We start from the raw sequence: 17,314 nt of genomic DNA, 5'->3' as shown, positions 1-17,314 counted from the left end.
CTACGGCGACCGTAAACAGCTCTGCCCCGAGTCCGAGTTTTACCTGTCGAGCGCATTCCCGCAGCGTTCGTCGAAACCTCGTCGTCGTCGAACGAAACATTGCGGCTATCTTTGACGGAGAGCCGAGAGAGGGAAATGAGATATCCGACGCGGAATCGCGCGCGTTCCAGCGTCACGGACGCGAGTCGATCTTCCTCGCGGAATTTGCTCGCGACGCCGCGGTTGGCTTTGCGTCGGAATTCCTCTGCCTTCGGAACGCGTACGTCGTCGCGCGGTTTCCTCCTTTGAACGCGAAACGAGACGGGAAGGGGCGAGTGGTTGAGGCGACGGGGCGTGTTGCGTGGGACCGTCTAACACGGTTTCGGAACGCGACAACCGTCCAGCGGAGCTAACGCTACGCTACAGACACAAAGATTCGGTTGGCGAGTAGTAAGTAGAGTGCGAGACGACGCGGTAGGTGCGTAAGCGCCAGAATGGACGCAGTGACGCGCGTGACACGCGTGACGCGCGGTGGCTGGCATACCCGGGTGAACGCAGAGGTTCGTGCTTGTCCTTTCGATGTGCTCGTCGAGCTCACGATCAACAGACCGTGACGAAGGAGAGGGTGGTCGTCTTCGGCGAGGCGTAGGCGTGAATCGATTGCGAGTATCTCGATTGTCAAATGCGCAGAGGATCGGTGTGTGGGTTGGACGGCTTGTGTCGTGCGGCGCAGAAGCTCAGGCCAAAGCACAGCATTAACAGCGCCACCGAGCCTACCAGCAGGTGGCTCGACCATGACACGGAACACTTTCCTGAAACAGATGCGATACGTCTGTCAAACGAACCAGGAGTACCTCGTTGGTTTCGCGATCACTGCAGAAAATCGAGAATCACTCGCGATGATAACCACCACGGTCTCTGTCGGTGCAGTTTCGTCGTCGAATTACCGTCGCCGTGAGTCTCCGGGCGGACGACGGGTTACGCGAGATCCCGGAATGGTCTCGGGTCAGCGGCGATTTAGCCGCGTAAACGCGGAAATAGCGTCGTTACGTTGGCGAGAGCGTAATCCAGGCGTTCGGACGCCGCGTAGCTCTTTCCGTGGCTCGTCGAGGGTAGAATCTCGCTTAACGACACGGTTGAACCGCTGCGCGAAGAAGCGGCCGAGACTCTCTCGCTCCGCGATACTCACCGAGATTGTACACGTTAGCACCCTTCCCGCAGGACTCCCGCACCTCCCGGTTGTCCCATCCTATGGGGTACATCACCAGGCCGCCGCATATCATCACCGCTGTAACGAGAAAACGGCGAGTTAAATCCCGCGGGTTCGTTCTTCGTCGATTACCGGCGAAGAATGCCAGTCATTCCCGGCATCCCCGGCCCGGCGGTAATTCGAGCCCCGTTGTTTCGCTTTACGCGATTCGACTGGATGGATCGACGTCGAACGAATCTCGGGTTAGCCGCGAGATATCCTTTTAAGCCCTATCCTTTCTCGTCGCCCGTTTCTCTCGCGTCTCGCGTTTCCCACGCGCTCGCCACCCGTTCGCGCCGGTTGCCAGCGTAACGAGAAACCCGCTTCGCGTGCTCCGAGAGGAACCGGCGAGGAGATTGGAAATTCGAGCGGAAAAGCGAACGACGAAATTTACGACTGAGTGGCGCGCGCGCGCGCGATGGAGGGAGGCGAGGTTCGAATCGGTGATGGCAGATTAAATCGGACGATATCGCGGTCCGCGTGCTAATAAATAAATTACCCTCCGCGTACGCGCTTTTCCGCGAGTTTGTCGATAATAACGCGAGGTCGGTGACACGCGATGCTGCTGCTGCTGCCGCAAGGCTTCTGAAAGGCAACGAGCGTTGAGGGGTGTAACGCGCGCGGTGCGTCGCGGGTGCGCGACGGACGAGAAAATGAAACGCGTCAAGGTTTCAAAGAAGAACGATATTCCGGTAATGTCCGTTTTCTTTGTGGACAGTCCGTTGTTTAGCCACGTCCCCGTGAAACGTCGCTCCTTTCTCGTACCTCGCGAGCAGTCGACGTTTCTATTAACGTGTCGCCTCGTTCCTCGTCCGCCACGCGTTCGCGCAATCGGTCCACCCTGAATCTTCTTCCTCGCCGGAAGCTTTGCCACTTCGATCGGAGACTCGTCGCCGAGAATTGGCGAAAGTTGCGGCGAAATCTAGCGGAAATCCGCGCGTACGCCTTACGCCTCGCGGAGCGACGATGGAGAGAGGCTGGCGCGAAACCTATCGCCGTGTTCCATTACGCGAGCTATTCCGGAACTCGGTGTCGAAGTTATTACGAAACTTGGTAGGAATCGCGTTACCGGGCACGAGCTCGTTGCCGAGGGTCCGACGCGAGATGCGCGCCGTGGAGGCTTATGGTCGCGGCGCGCTGCCTCGTAGCCTCTTACGAGCCACGTTAATTACGGGTCACGTTCGGCAGCCAATCCCCCGAGCTATGCCCGCGTTCGCCGTTTGCCAATCCTCTTGGCTGGATTTTTCGGGGCCAGCCAGAGCCCGCATCGCGATCGCGGTTATTGCTTTCGGCTCTCTTCGCCAGACGGCCGAGAGAAGGAAACGGAGAGATACGGGCGAGAGCGAGGGAGCGAGACGAGGTCGGAAAGTAGGTTCTCGCGCGGCGGCAAATGAGCCAAAGAGAAGAGACGAATTCACCACGGTCTCGGCCGTATGTTATTAAACCTTCGCCTTACGTTTATTGCCGATCGATCCGGGATCGCTGGAGATTCGACTCGGCACCGAGCTCTTGCCTCCGTCGCGAGAACGCGTCGACTCGCTTACGCGCCGCGTCATCGCGATGCCTCCGCGGATATTCCACGCGGGGCAAAGAGATATTTCCTCGGTTTGCCTCGAAAGCTTCCTCCGCGTACCTCACGACCGCCCGATACTCCTGGCAATAAAGTCCGCGCGAAAGAATGCCGTTCATTGTTCGTTCCGGTAGCTCTGGAGATTAAAAACCGGCATCCGGTCTACTGCCGGCAACGGCCGCGAGTTTTACGATAATGAAAGCGGAACCGGCCGCGCGCTCGAAGCGTCTGGAAACGCGTTATACGCGCTCGGAAGCGTTGGTCGAAGGGGTGCGCGTTACCCCGACCTCTTCTCGCCAGTTTTACCCCGGTTTCGGCCGACTCCTCGACACGGGGCTTCCTCCTTTTCGTCGCTTTCTCCGGCCCTTTCTCCGTCGCTCTCGATTTCCCGCGAATACTTGCCGGCTTCCATTCATCCGCGGAAGCGGCAAACGGCCGGGGCTAGCGCGCGCTTTATTCGCCGCTCAAGAGCGCGCGGAACGTAATCGCTGGATGCAACGACCGGTCGCGTCGGCGGCGCGTGGAGCGGCGCGCGTTCCGCTCGATACTCGACGACGATCGGCCGGAACGTGCAACTCCGACGCGAGTGTACGCTCTAGTACTCACCAGCGAGCAGCTGCAGAGAACCCAGGACTCTGGTGTGCTTGGGCGTTTTCAGTATGTGCGGCAGGAAGCTGGAGGCAGCGGCGAGCAGCGTGAGCGCGCCGATCACCGCGATCGCGACGCCGATTCCCATGGTGACGGTGCTCGCCTGCCACCAGGCGCTCGGAATGTCCCAGAAGCTAAAATCAAATATTGTCTCTATCGTGCCGCTTCACCGCGTTCTCGTTAAACCGTATTGTTGACAAAATTCCGAGGAAATTCGATTTCCAGTTGTAAATTAACCGGCGGACGCGTAACCCGTGTCTCAACGCGAATTTCCAACCAAACCGAATTTTTCCGCCAAAAGCCTATTCTCTCCCCCCCCTCTCTCTCTCTCTTTCTCTCTCTCTGTGTCCTCGTTACGCGCTTCCACGATCCATGTCCCGGACGATGTCACGAAGATCCGCATCGGCGGTCAGCAAAGTCGGGAAGAAAAGGCGTCGGGCCGCGGCGTATCGGATGCCCTCGTTGGCCGATTTGCCGAGCAAACGAGCAAAGCTTCTCTGCCAGTGACCAAGATCGCGTTGCGTTGCGCGTGCTTCCGGTACAGCGTGCACGTAGGCGCAACTGGAAGCCGCGCAGCGTGTGGGATAAATGGAGCAACGCGCGGCGCGTGACTTTCCCGATGAAACGTAAACACCGCGAGGGAAAAACAGAGCGAGGGACACGGCGGAACCGTTTACCCTCGCAGCGCGTAGCTTTTAATCAAGCCTCGCCGCGAAATTTCCAACCCCGCGTATGGCCTTTCGATCGCGATGTAAAATTCCATTCGACCGCGACTCCTCTTCCCGTCCCACGCTTGCCCTGTCGAGCGGAAACGAGTCGGCTCTGGTGTCGCACGCCGCGCGAATTCGTAATTCGTAATTCCGGTCGTATCGGGGGATCACGGGTGAACGCGAAGAGCGAGCGAAGCGTGTCGAAGCCGACGCGTGGCACTCGCCGCGCGCTTATCGGCGAGAAACGAGCGGTCGCGACGCCCGAGGTCAGACCCCGACGCTCGACCCTCGTCGACGAAAGCGTCGGCAGCGGCGGCGAGATATTTTCAAGGGCGAGCATCAGTGCCGGCCGATTCGCGCAGCGAAATAACCCGGGGGCGAAACGAGCCGTGAAAAAAGCGAAAGGTTAATTCGCTATCGGGGAAAATCCGTATCGGCGCGTGGATCGCGTCGGGTCGCCGAATTTCGCCGAATTTCGCCGAATTTCGCCGACGCAGCCGAAACAACGAATCCGGCGTAACCGTGTTTGTCGCGAAATTACGTTTTAATCTCGAAATCGCGTTTTTCGCACCGCGATTCGATCCGGCCCGATGCCGAAGGATTTCGCGAAGACGACGTTGCTGGAGAACGATCAAAGTTTCCGCGAATTCATTCCGGCCGCCTGGCAACGAATTATTATACGAGCCCGGGCTGGTGGCGTCTTCGCCGAGCGGAATTAACCGATCTTTGGCCCCCCGTCTGCGAGCCGGGATATCGGAGATACCTAGGGAACTCGCGGGGAAATCGAAATCTTCCGGCAGACTGGTTTCGAATAATCGACGGCACGCGCCGCGTCGCGAGGAAGACGTCGTCGCGAGGCGTTCGGGGGCAAAGGCCTTCCGGCCGGCGTCGGAAAATTCATATCGGCGTGTTCTCGGCCGCCTCTTAATAAACACGGCTCCGCAAAGTTCTCGTTGGCAAGATACGGCCACTCGAAGTTTCGCCGGGTCTCGTCGCGAGCGAGAACACGCGAAATTCCGCTTGTTTCTTACGAAGCGCGCAATTTATATCGCGTAATTCGGAACCGGCGGAAAAGGCTTATTAATCGCGGCCGACTTTTCCAACTAGCCTCGCGATCTCGTTTCCACGTTCGTCCGAAACGCGTTTCGAGGAGAGGAGAGGAGAAGAGAATAGAAGAGAAGAGAAAATGTGCCTCGCGATCTCGTTTCCACGTTCGTCCGAAACGCGTTTCGAGGAGAGGAGAGGAGAAGAGAAGAGAATAGAAGAGAAGAGAAAATATTGCAGAGATCCCGTGGAATAAGAATGAAAGCGTACGTACCTGGAGTATCTGGCGCACTCGTAAACTATTTCGGGAGCCGCGTTCGGCGCCCTTATCCGCGGATAGTTGCAGCGTCGAAAGGAACCAAAGTACGCGTCTGCCTTGCCCAGCAGTCGTCCCTGAAATGCGGAACACACGCGTACAGACAGGCGGCGAGTTGGAGCGTCGTCTGTCCCATTCGTAACGCTCGGTCGCAAACTCGAGCCGAGGAGAAGAGACGCTTTTACGATCTCTGCGAATCTCCGCGAATTTCCGCGAATTTCCGCGAATTTCCACGAATTTCCACGAATTTGCGCGACGAGCAGAGAGAGAGAGAGAGCAGAGAGAGAGAGCAAAGGCGGTCGGAACGCCAAGGTTAAGCATCCTCGCGGAATATACGGCTAATTTCTGGGAAACGAGTACGCCGATTTGGCCGCGGCGACGACGCGCAGCCAAAAACCCGGTTAAGAGAACGCTCGGTCGCGATTGGGGTGAAAGTCGTGGCACACGGGGTTGAATTTCAACGGAATCGCGTAGCTCGAATCGGTTGCCTTTGCGCCTGCTTTTTCGAGTGGGTTTTAGTCGGGTTAATGGTGCTCGGGATTGAAGGAGGACGGGGTGGCTGGATGGGGACGAAGGAGAGAAGAGCAGTGCAGATGCAGAGGAGAAGGAAGGAGGAGATCGTTACTCTTTATACGGCGGATTCGCGATGGTTTTGTATCAGAACTCGATTCACGAGCAAAACCGTTGACCCCGTGCCAAGTAGTTTCTTCTTCGGCGAGAGATTAAGTTTTGCAGCCGTGTCCTGCGCGTCGTTTCTCGGACGCCTTTCTTGCCCGCGAGAGATCGTAAAACCGCGCTTCGCTTCGCAGTGGAATAAGCGGCTAAAAGTCGGACAGGATTTCCTGGGATATTATTCTTGCCCGGGACAGCGGGAAATTCGATTGTTCGCTGGAAAGCGGCTGTTCGAACCGAGTTCTTCCCGGTAACCTCTCGTGCCCACCACGCCCGCTCTCTCCTTTTGTCCAATGCCGGCGACGATACGGAAAAGTTTCAGGGATGCTCGTAATTCGCGCGAACGACGCGCGCGAGTGGTCGCAGCGTCGGCGAGCCTAGGCAGAGATTGTTTTCGCGCAGAGACGAGAGAGAGATCTCTTTTAAACGCGTGCCTCGCCTCGCCTCGCCTTGCCTCCACTCTGCTCGCGAGATTTCTCCTTAAATGAACGAATCCAGCAGCTCCGACTGCTTCTTGGGCCGCACGCGCGCGCGTCGTACACGGGCGAAGAAGCGAGCGCAGGAAGGCAAATGTAAATTCACTTATGCATTTATTCATCCCGCTACTCGAGTATTTTCAAAGCCATTTAGAGCCCCCTTCTGCGTTTCGCTGCTCGAGAAGGATATATACGTTTCGAAAGGACACTCGTGCACGGATGCTGACGTCGAAATTATTCATCGGCTGTTTTTCCGTCCGTTTTCCGCCTGCTGCTTAACGACACGAGTCTCGCGAGGAAAATTCAACGAAACGGCTCGCGCGCGTTCCCGTCTCTTCCCGATTCCTCGTCGATTTCTCGAGCAAGCGCGACGCGGGACCGGGGGAACCATTAAGTCGTTCCCCATTAGGTCGGTTTATGAAAAAGGAAAAGAACGGGGCGCGCGCGGTTTACGCGGAGAGTTTGCGGAAGATGCCGGAAAATGCTTTTTTATTACTCCACTTATTGCACGGTTCGCGAAGCAATCTTGCCGGTAATTTTGTCCGGAAGCATCGGGTGATGTTTCCCTCGCTCGCGAGAGAATCGCGCGAAGCTATCCGACGGACGGAATAATTGACAGCGGGAGAGAGATAGACGCGGGGCGAGAAATCCGTGGTGGTCGGGAGAGTAACGTCGACGCGGACGAGTTTTGCCGGAAAAGTTGCGCCGGTGTGGGCCGTAGGGAACCCGGAAGAATTTCCCTGGCTCCTTTCAGAAGCCGGGGCACACTCGAGCCCAATTTGCGAAACAAGCGTCGTTCCGCGTCCTAGCCGGGTTAAGTGGAGACGCTCTCTTCCTCCCAATGGGACGGGATCGCGAGATCCCGGTGACGTCGCGCCTCTCTCCGGCACCGGCAGTTCGTTTACGATCCAATTCGGCTGGCAGAGAGGAAAGCAGGCCGCGTGGAAGCCAGGTAAACCCGACAGCGACCGATCGCCCACGCGATCCTCTCCTCCGCTTCGTCCCAAAACTTTCGCGCGATTCCTCCGCTTCCGTTTCTTTTCACTAGGTACGGATCGATCGGTTTCGCGTCGTAGTCCATTGAGAACTGAAGCGTCTAACCGGCGTCTCGCGCGAAACCGGTAATTGGCCAATTTCGGAACGCTGGCACGCGAATTCTCCGCGGTATTTGGTTCCCGATTCCGCGGTTGCCAAGAGAATCCGGATCGAAAATATCGCGCGCTCCAGGGAATCGGTCACGGTCGGTGGAGATTAGTCTGCTTTCTCGCGACGAAGGCGATCGGTTTCCTGCGGGAATCGCGATCGAAGGGGCGGGTCCGACGTCACCCGGAATGCGAGAAAATGGAAGGCGGCGCGATCGGCGGAGAAATACGCGAAATACTGAAATCGGTGGACGCGTAATCGGATGACGCTTAATTATGCAGGGAAAATCAGCGGTTAACGAAGAGAATTAGCGAACAGTTTGCCGCGGGGGGGATGAGTCGGGGTTAACGAGGTTCGACGGGAAGTCTTGAATTTCGCGTTTCCAAGTTTCGTCCTTTCGTCCTTTCGTTCGCCGCGTTCGGCTCGGCAAAGTTGCTCGCTATTTAACGGCGAAGTAATATCGAGAAAGTTGCTCCCGTTACACGCGTAATCTCCGCCCCGCCCTCCCGGCGTTTATCGTATTTATTCCGTACAGCAAATAGACGTAATAATTTAATCGTCGACGATACGTCAACGGTACACGCGTTACAGGTATGCGTAATTTCCGCGAATCGTACAATTTACAGCGTCGTTTTTACACGCTATACGAGCTCGAAACTCTTTATAAACGCTTCGTATACGCTTTGTAAACGCTTTATAAACGCTGTATGAACGTTTCGCGAACGGGGGAAGGAGAGGAGGAAGAAATAATTCGCGTAAATAGAAAACTACGGAGATTACCGTAGCGAGAGGAAGCGAGGTCCTAGTAGCGCGCGACGTACACAAGTTCTGGCGCGTAGCCGAGAAAGCGGCGGTGGAACCAAGAAGTTTGAAACCTATCAACGTTTCTCCGGATCTTTGTTTTCCGGGCGACGTTTCCGTATCCCCGGAGACATTAATATGGGTTGTCGTTCGCGATAGAGTTCCCGAGCAACTTGGCCGACAGCTTCGACGTGTCGCGCGCGAAGGGTTTCCAAGCTCGAAATTGCCCAAGCTTCGCGACAATTTAATGCTCCCGCGATCCACCGGACGATTTTCGTTTCCCCGGCCCCTTTCCCCTCGCGATGGCTAATCGACCACGAGTCGATCGCGTCGGCAGTCCCGCGCGGAAACGCGCGTTTAGACGCGTTCGTCGTGGAGCAAGAACGACGTCGTACGGTTTTACGAGTAAACGTAGCGAGGCTAACGGCCCGATGAAAGCTCGATACCATGGCGGAACATCGGAAAACGTCAACGTCTTTTTAACGCCTCCTTTCACCGGAGACCAACAGCCAACACCCCCCGTCCAGGTGCTTTAAATAGGCGTCCCTCTTCTTTTTCCCGGCCGCGTTCCTCGCGCCACACCCGGCCGCCGCGGCTGACACGGGAAAAGAAGAAAGAGGGAAACGACCGTCCGCGAATTTGTCCCGTTCGCCGTTAATCCTCCGATCGAGAAATAAATATCCCGCCGGCGAAAAAACGAGGCTCGATAACTCGCTCTCGCGGACGCGGCGATTCATCGACTCGGTATTTATTAAATTCAGACTCGACGCGATTGATATCGCGACGCCGATAACGTATATCGCGAGACGGCGAGCGATCAACCGGGTTCTCCTTCTCGCTCGGCGCTGGATTTATTCGGGTTCAGCGATCGCGACGTTTCCACCGGCGCGTTAATTAACGGCCGCGTAAATTTCGCAGCGGGGGCGAAAGAAAATGGAACGTTGCGAGAACCGGTGGACGGACGCCGTTCGACTCTTGGCCGGTGAGTTACGAGGCGTCGAAACGATTACGCCGGATTCGGTACGCTTCGAAGGCCGATAAATTTCCGGCAATGATTGATCCGTCATCGCGTTCCGAACCGTTGCCACTTCGCAGCCGGTCTGTCGCCTCGGTCCACGCGAGCCCGAGTCGTCGCGCCGGCCATCGACCGACAATTCTCCATCCACCGATGTTTCCAGGACGATCGCGAGTCGGACGAGGCCAGGACAGGAAAGAAGAGAAAAAGAAAAAGGAAAGAGGAACGAGGCAGCGAGCCGCGAGGACTTTTAACCGGGATTCGTAACTCGGTTAACGCGGTCCGGCGAGCGAGGCGAGCAAAGACGAGAACGACGCCGAGGGTTTATAATTGTGGACCAGCGAGGAACGAAAGCGACAGAGACACAGGGTGAAGCGGTAAGTCGACTCACCTGAATCCAATAAGGCAGGTAAAATCCGGAACAGGCGAGGATCGATGCCACGGTGGACAGAGTCGCCCACAACACGCACAGCACTGTCATCTCATCGGTTTAAAAGCGTCTCTCCGTGCCTCGCCGTCTTCTCTACTCGCGGAGGGCTGCGTCCGCGAGGTCCGTTGGAAACTGGCAGCCGTGGCGATCCGGGAGAGGAATCGCCGAGTTGACGCGCACCGGTGGTGTCCCCGACGTTTGCTCGACGGTCGACGCACTCGCGGGATCCACTCGTGACGACGGATTCCAGGCCCCGAGGGTCCTCCCGGCTGCTCCCTTTTCGCGCGCGAGAATTAGCCACGGCTTCTTCGCGATCTCTCGCGCATAGAATTCACTTTGCACTGTACGCGTCGCCGCTCGGAAGAATGCGACACGACGGCGCGTCGCGACCGCCGGCAGGGACCGGAATAGATCGGTTAATAGGTCGTCCCACGGAAAGGCCTAAACGCGGACTCACGGTCAAGGTTCGCTCGTGTCGCTTTCCACTCTCTCTCTCTCTCTCTCTCTCTCCTCTCGTCTCTCTAAGAGCAACAACAACGACGACGACGATGACGACGACGGCGACGATGGTGATCCATCTCCTTGGCACAACCGTCGTTCCTTCTCTCTCTCTCTCTCTCTCTCTCTCTCTCTTTCTCTCTCTCTCTCTCTTTCTCGGTCCCGATCGGTGCTCGAGGTCGAAGCGGTTAAAGCACTCGTCCGTCCAGAGGCGGCGGCGACGGCGGCGGCATGATCATCGCGAGCCACGAGTTACGAGGGAGCGCAAGAGCGCGCGGCGTCGTTAATTATAGCCGAAGCGAGGCTGCGGCTGCGGCTAAACGCGTGGAATCGCGACGCGCGTTCGTCGGCTCTCGAGAAAAATTCATCGCGCCGCTCCGTTCCGTTTGGTCGAGCGAGCGCGCGCGCGCGCGGGCGGGCCGCCCGTGGGTATCGGAGCGGAACCGGTGCGGAATCGGAGCGAGATCGGAGCGGAAAGAGGGCGGAAGGGCTTTGGAGAGAGAGAGAGGGCGAGGTGGAGGAAAAAGAGAAGGAAGAAAAGATTCTTCCAGTCGCGCTTCGGTCGAAGATTTAATTATAAACACGCCGGTGGACGTCCCGACGGAGCGGCGGTGGCGGGCGACGCGCGGCGAGCGACGAAAGCGACGGAGGAGAGAGGCGGAAAGCTCGGGGCGACCGAGTGGCGATGCTCGGCGCCGCTTCGTGACTGCGACTGAACCCAACAGCGAAGCGTTCGCTCCGCTTTCCACCGCGTCTGTCGCGGTGCGCGCCGCCTCGCCGAGTGCCGCGGCGCGCGCTCCGCTCTCCCACCACCCTTTCCTCCTCTATCGCCCTCTCTTCCTCGCCTCTCTCTCTCTCTCTCTCTCTCTCTCTCTCTGCCACCCCGCTGCCCATCTGGCCGACATGTGTGCGCGTGCTTTGGCCTCTGCGGCTCCTCCGCCGAGCCCTACCGATACCGACGACCTTTGCCTCCTCTTCGTCTTGCCTTCGCCTTCCCTTCCCTTCCCTTCCCTTCCCTTATCTTCTCTTCTCTTCTCTTCTCTTCTCTTCTCTTCTCTTCTCTTTTTTTCTCTTCTCCTCGCCGTTTCTTCGCGTCCGCGCTTTCGAAAAACGGAAAGAGAAAAAAAGAAAAGGGAAAACTTTAATTAAGGTACGCTAGTTCTCCCCCTTTTTGCTACCTGTTGATGGCTTTCCGGCATTATCGTCGCGACAAACTTTCCGTTTGTTATCCGCGTCGTCTTTTCGCGTCCTCTCCGTCCGAAATCCCTAGTTGCTCCTCGATCGAGTTTCCAACGACCATCTTCGTCGGCCACTTCGCTCCGCGCGTTTCCAAACTTCCGTTCTCGCCTCGGAGTCGCGAGTTTCCCCCGTGGTCGAAGGCTGGCGACGAATTCGACGAAACGGCTCGTTAACGGGGTGGTGGCTCTGTAACGCAAACACACCCCCTCCGACGCGTCTGCCGCGCGGAATTCGACGAAAAAGCCGGGAATCGCGTGGACTAATTAGCGCGATCGTTGCGATCGCTAATGACAACGGGCGTCGCTCGGCTATTTCGTCGATCGTCGCGCGACCGGGAAAAATATCGCGACGAGCGCATCCGCGAATGTAAATAAGCAAAGGCAGGAAGGCGAAACAAATGGACCGCCATCTTATTTTCCTACCATCCCCCGGCAATATCCTTGTTCCCACTGCTCCGGGACTACCGTAATATTTATCAACAAGCGGACGCGCATTTTTCTCTCCCGCAGCGCTCGCCCCGAGCCATCTGGATGGCACGTGCGCCGAAAACTCCGCTTCGACGACGAGCACCGACCGCGGACGGCTTTCGCGGGCAGAAATCGATTCCCCGCGCTCGACTTCCAAATTTCCTGCGATCCCGCGACCTACCCCACGCGTCGCGACGCCGCGAGACGCGGCCACGAAGGAGTATACTCGTCGAGCGTATCGGCAGGGCCGAAATTCAATTTTCCTCGTCGCGTCGCGTCTTTGGATCGACGCACCTAAAACGCCCCGACGTTTCTCGAGCGCGTGGCCCAGCTTTGCGATAAAATAAACGAGAGTATACCCCCGCGATGGAGCAGCGTAGAGTAACGAGTTGTCGGATAGGTTCTCCACGCGGGTGGAGAATTCTGGCTGATCGGGACTTTTCGATGCTTCCGCGATTAAAGAGTTACGAGCGGTTAACGGCTGTCGCGGGTAACGAGGAGCGGTTCGCGAGCGGAAATGGGGCTGATTTTGGTCGAGTCGTCGGATCACAGGGCGCGCGCGGGCGTCGGTTCGAATTGGCAAAGCGGAAACACGAGCCCCAGGCCGCGGTGGCGGACCGGAATATGCCTGGAACGAGCGAGCCACGTCGATTCCTGTCGGGGTGTGTCGCGCAACCGTGAGGCGCGAGCAACATTGCGAGTCCAAGTTGCTCGCCCGTGTATTTTTTTTTCCGCCCTTTTCCGCCGCACTTCCGGAACACAGGCGGCTCGAGTTGCACGCCGAACGAACAGCGTCACGGTTTTTTCGCTCGCCGATCGAAGCGTCGAAATTCAACGGGGAAAAAACGATGTCGACGTAATTGGTAGGGAACTGGGTGCTCGCGGGTACCGATGAAAAGCCAAACAAGAAAGCGCGGAATGAAACGCTTTCGCGGAGAAAGCGGACGAAAATGGAGAAGAGGAAAAAATTAACGTAGGGGGTGGACGGAACGAAGGGAAGGGGTGGCGAAAGCTATGGCAAACACGCGGTTAACGATACTCGATCGGGGGGGTAACGCTTTGAAATTCACCCCAAAGTATCGGGCAATTCGCGATCTCTTCTTATTTACTTTTTCGCTTTTCTTTTCGTTTTTCTCTCCCCTTCCCCCCCCCCCCCCCCCCCCGCCCCCCCCTCTGCCGAGAGACGTTCCGATACAGAGAGACGAATTTCGAGAGACTTGGCGAGGGATTATTTACGAGCAACGCGGTCGCTCTCCGGTCCGCGGCGAGCTAAATGTTTCCGAAACAAAAGGGAACGTGAGTTACGATGCAACGAACGACGCATTATTTTCGGAGTCGCGGCACGCCACCGATGTTTCGACAAAGCGACTTGTCCGAAACAATATTTTGACGTTGTAACGCGCCGGCGAACAACGTGACCGATTGAAAAGCTGACAAGCTCTGAATTTTTTCCGGCAAATCCGTATACGTGTTTTTCCCGTTCCTCTCTCGCCCCTTTCGCCCTTCTCCCGACATTTTCCCGCAGCCTCTTTTTTGACGCCGTTCGCTGGAACATCTAGCTCGCTGAAAGGGACACACAGAGTCACCGTTATCGCCGTCCGGTGCACACTTTCCGCGCAACGGTTTCGCCTTTATGTCGTATACTTCTCCATTACCGCGAATTAAATCTCTCGCTCCAGACGAAGCATCCGGCGCGACTGCGGCTCGCCACCGCGGAAATTTTCACTCCGCCATGGCAGAAATAACGCTTTCGCCGCGCGGCCGTCTCGCGAGCTGATAGCGTCGCGATAATTCCTCCGTTTCGTTTCGTCTCGCGTCCCACGAGTTTTATCGAGTACGGAAACCTTCGTCGACCGTATACGCGCGATACCTACGCCGACACGGAGATATCCGTTCCACGATACCACAGCCTCGCGACGCTACCGCGATACCCAGGCCGCCACAGCGCTGCAGCGATAACGCGTTACTCGAATCCGCGTTAGCCGACCGAGTTTTCGCGCGAACGCGAAGATCAAAGCTGGAAGAAAAAGGGAGAGAGAGGGCCGGGAAAAGATTAAAATTGAAGCACGGCGAGTCGGGGGGAGGGGAGCGGGGATCAAAGGCGGGTGGAAAACGGAACCGGGGGGAACTCGAGAAACGAGGAAAGCCTCCGGAGGAGAGGAAAAGAGCGAGAGATAGGATGGGAAAAGTTGAAAGTCCACGCGAGAGGGTCAGGAAGCGGACGTGGGCGAAGGAAAATGGGCCCTGGGACGGTCCATCGCGAGTACACCGGATGAGGTAGGGGGCGAGAGAGAGGGGACAGAGGTGGCGAACAAGTGGCGCGATGTTACGTTCCATTCCTTAGCACCGAATAAAACTTCTCGTTCCGCCGACGGGTTTACGAATGCGGGAACCGTGAGCGTTCTTTCTCCGTGCGACCTTTCCTCCCTTTTCCGCGCTCGTGTCGCGTGGCCGAGCCGCACACGCGCCGGGGTTACTGGCCTACGCCGGCCAAACTCTCTTCCCCCATCCAAATCCCATCGAGTTTTATCGTTTCCGGGTACCGGTGTCGGCCAGCCGTCCGAATTTCCTCGTCGTTCGTCAGCGCGTTTCCGCGTCGACACGCTTTCGCGTCGATCCCAAATTTTATTCCCCGCCACCCTTCGCCCCTGGCGCGGAGGGCGGAGAGCTACCTGGACGACGCTCGCGATTCTCGTTACGCTGGATCCCGACGTCTCGCTGACCTGTCCTCGAAAACGGTCGAGGCGTCGCCGAACACGCGAGATTTCCTTTCTTCCCTTTCTTTTCCCCGACCGAAATAGACTCTCGCAAACACGGCTGCTTTATCCCGTGCCAAGGTGCCGCGACGAATCGCCGTCTTCCGAAACGGATTACCGCCGGCGAATTTGCTTTTACTCGCGATCGCTTCGTCCGATTTTCGCGTTTATCGCGCGCGATTCCGCCTAGTAGGCTCGAAGAATCACCGCCATTTTTCTCGATTAATTACCTCGATTGCTGTGCAAGGTGTCGCGCACCCCGGTGATCTTTGTCGTTGGCCGGTGATCCGGAAGACAGGTCGGACTACTAGTCTATGGAGACGAAGATCACGGGGCGCGGAGGTCGAGGGTTGCGACTCGGCGGGGAAATTGGCCTCGTCTCGGAGGCCAAGCAGGGAGGATCGCGTAGCCACGGTTGGCCATCCATTATTCATAATTCGAGGATTCCGGAAAAGCGACGTCAACAAGTAGCGGCCGTTTCTGTTCCGGTTAAATGAGCCAGGTCGAGCCGCGATCGGCAACATCTGCTCGGCTGCCTGTAAACGTCCGCGCTCGTTATCCTCGGGATGGAACGCGTCGACCGGGAATATCAGTTTTTCCATCGGCCGCTATCGAGCCAGATAAGAAGTTTATCGTCCGTCGTCCAAGCGACCACCTCTGCACTCGGATCGATTCCGCGCCGATTAAGAAGCACGGTCCGTGCTCTCGAAATTCGCGTTTCGTCCGTCCCCGGACCCCCGGAAGTGGTCGATTTATCCGCTCGATTTATTCGCTGCCTTGGATTTCTTCCACGCGTCCCTCCTCCCCGTCCGCGTCCGTTTCTCCTTCGTCGCAGAAACGGATCTCCGTTTATGCCGATTTACGCCTGCTCTCGCGTCGCGCGAAGCCTAGCTCCCACGAGCAGAGCGTAGCAACGCGGGGCGTGAATTTTATAGTCGAGCTTGTTCCGGGAAACGCGTTTCCTCGTACGATGAAAAGGATCCAGGTCCAGCCCGAGGAAAATAGGACCTGGACCAAGTATCTCGGACAGTCTTGGGCGTCGCGGAGTCGGAAATGACAAGCCTGGCAAGCGTGGCGCGTGTTTTCGGACATTTGCGAAGCTTTTAGCTTCATCGCGACGCGGTCCGCGAGAAAATACGAGGCCGAGGTCCGATGGAGGATCGGTAGCGACGAGGGAGAGCCGTCAGCCTGTCCGGGAATGCCGTGAAAAGGGGTTGTAAGGTCGCGAGGAAGGCGCGTACGCGCGGAGCTGCGGCGAGCTGGTGTCAGGGTAGTATTGTCGAGAGGCGAGGAACGGTCAGGAAGGTCTAGTTTTATTGCCGGTTTCCCGGGACTCGGAGACGGAGCTAGCGGGCCGAACCGCTCGAGATAAGAAGGAGTTTATTAGAAGCGAGAAAGCGAGGCTGGAGGATATAGCGAGCTCTTCTCGGTGCGCTCGGTGAACCAGCAAAAGACCCTTATCGCGAGACGAAAAGCCGGTGAATAAATACAGTTTCATGCGTTTAACTCGACCGTAACGCGCAGTTTCTCCTTTTTCCGTTCCCCGTTCTATCCCGATCTTTGTTTTCTCCGCGCCCTCCCCCGCGCCGTTTTTCCACCCCCGTCGACGACACCACCGATTCGCCGATTTTCCCGATCCTCTCCCGATGCCGCGCCATCGCGCGTACGCGCGAAATTTCCACGTTTCCACTGCGACAACGATTAACGAGATACGCGTAAACGAATAATCCCCTCGTAATGATCGTTAAAAGCATGGCGGTCGACCGGACAACGAGGCCCCGATAAAAATACACTGGTCGCTGGCCGCCGTCGATTCCGGCTTTTTGCTTCTCGCGACTAATTGGTCCAGACGGAAGAATTCGTTCCCGCCGGACGTTTAATTACCTACTTTTTTCTCGCGTGTCTCTGCCAGCTAGCTGCCCACGGGAAACAAGGGAGCACGTGTTTTCGAAGGCTAACAAACGATCGGCGAAGATCGATACGGACCGTCGCCGGAGCTGGATTAGACGACAAACGGTCGATTGTATCGAGAGCTGGTCGGTACTTGGCAGCTGCGAGGGACCGGGGGAGCTTGCGCGAGCTTCCACGGGGAGCGAAGAAATTCCCGATTATGCGCGGAGCCGACGCAAGGAAGCGCGCGACCAGCGTGTCCTCCGGAGTCGCGGGGATAATTAAGATCGCGCAGTCAGCGAGGAAATTGCCCGATCGCGAACGAGAATTATAGGGTGGAACGAGGATCCCGTCCGAGAAGGACTCTAGGAACGAACGATGGGAACTCGATGACACGGGAAAGATCAATGG

General features: G+C 57.3%; 1 protein-coding gene across 1 annotated transcript; it reads right to left on the bottom strand.

The window, feature by feature from the left end:
- Positions 1–10: 10 nt before the first annotated feature.
- On the bottom strand, positions 11–10,561 carry LOC108548125 (lipoma HMGIC fusion partner). The gene is made up of 5 exons (XM_017900929.1): positions 10,015–10,561; positions 5,475–5,593; positions 3,405–3,580; positions 1,169–1,267; positions 11–791 (listed from the first exon to the last, which is right to left on the bottom strand). Exons 1-5 carry the CDS (start codon positions 10,102–10,104, stop codon positions 658–660), a joined length of 618 nt encoding a protein of 205 aa, XP_017756418.1. The 5' UTR covers positions 10,105–10,561; the 3' UTR covers positions 11–657.
- Positions 10,562–17,314: the final 6,753 nt, after the last annotated feature.

This window comes from Eufriesea mexicana, unplaced genomic scaffold (genome assembly GCF_001483705.2).
Source record: "Eufriesea mexicana isolate 0111107269 unplaced genomic scaffold, ASM148370v2 scaffold1358, whole genome shotgun sequence".
Lineage (NCBI taxonomy): Eukaryota > Metazoa > Arthropoda > Insecta > Hymenoptera > Apidae > Eufriesea > Eufriesea mexicana.
Note: the sequence above shows the minus strand (reverse complement) of the source record. Positions and strands in the feature narration are given on the sequence as shown.

Bases quoted from the DNA above. Each gene is read 5' to 3' on its own strand.
- LOC108548125 (XM_017900929.1), bottom strand. From the start codon at position 10,104: ATGACAGTGCTGTGCGTGTTGTGGGCGACTCTGTCCACCGTGGCATCG. The intron at 5,594-10,014 runs GTGAGTCGACTT...TCCGCATTTCAG, and splicing joins ACCTGCCTTATTGGATTCAG to GGACGACTGCTGGGCAAGGC. The intron at 792-1,168 runs GTGAGTATCGCG...CATCTGTTTCAG, and splicing joins TGCTAACGTGTACAATCTCG to GAAAGTGTTCCGTGTCATGG.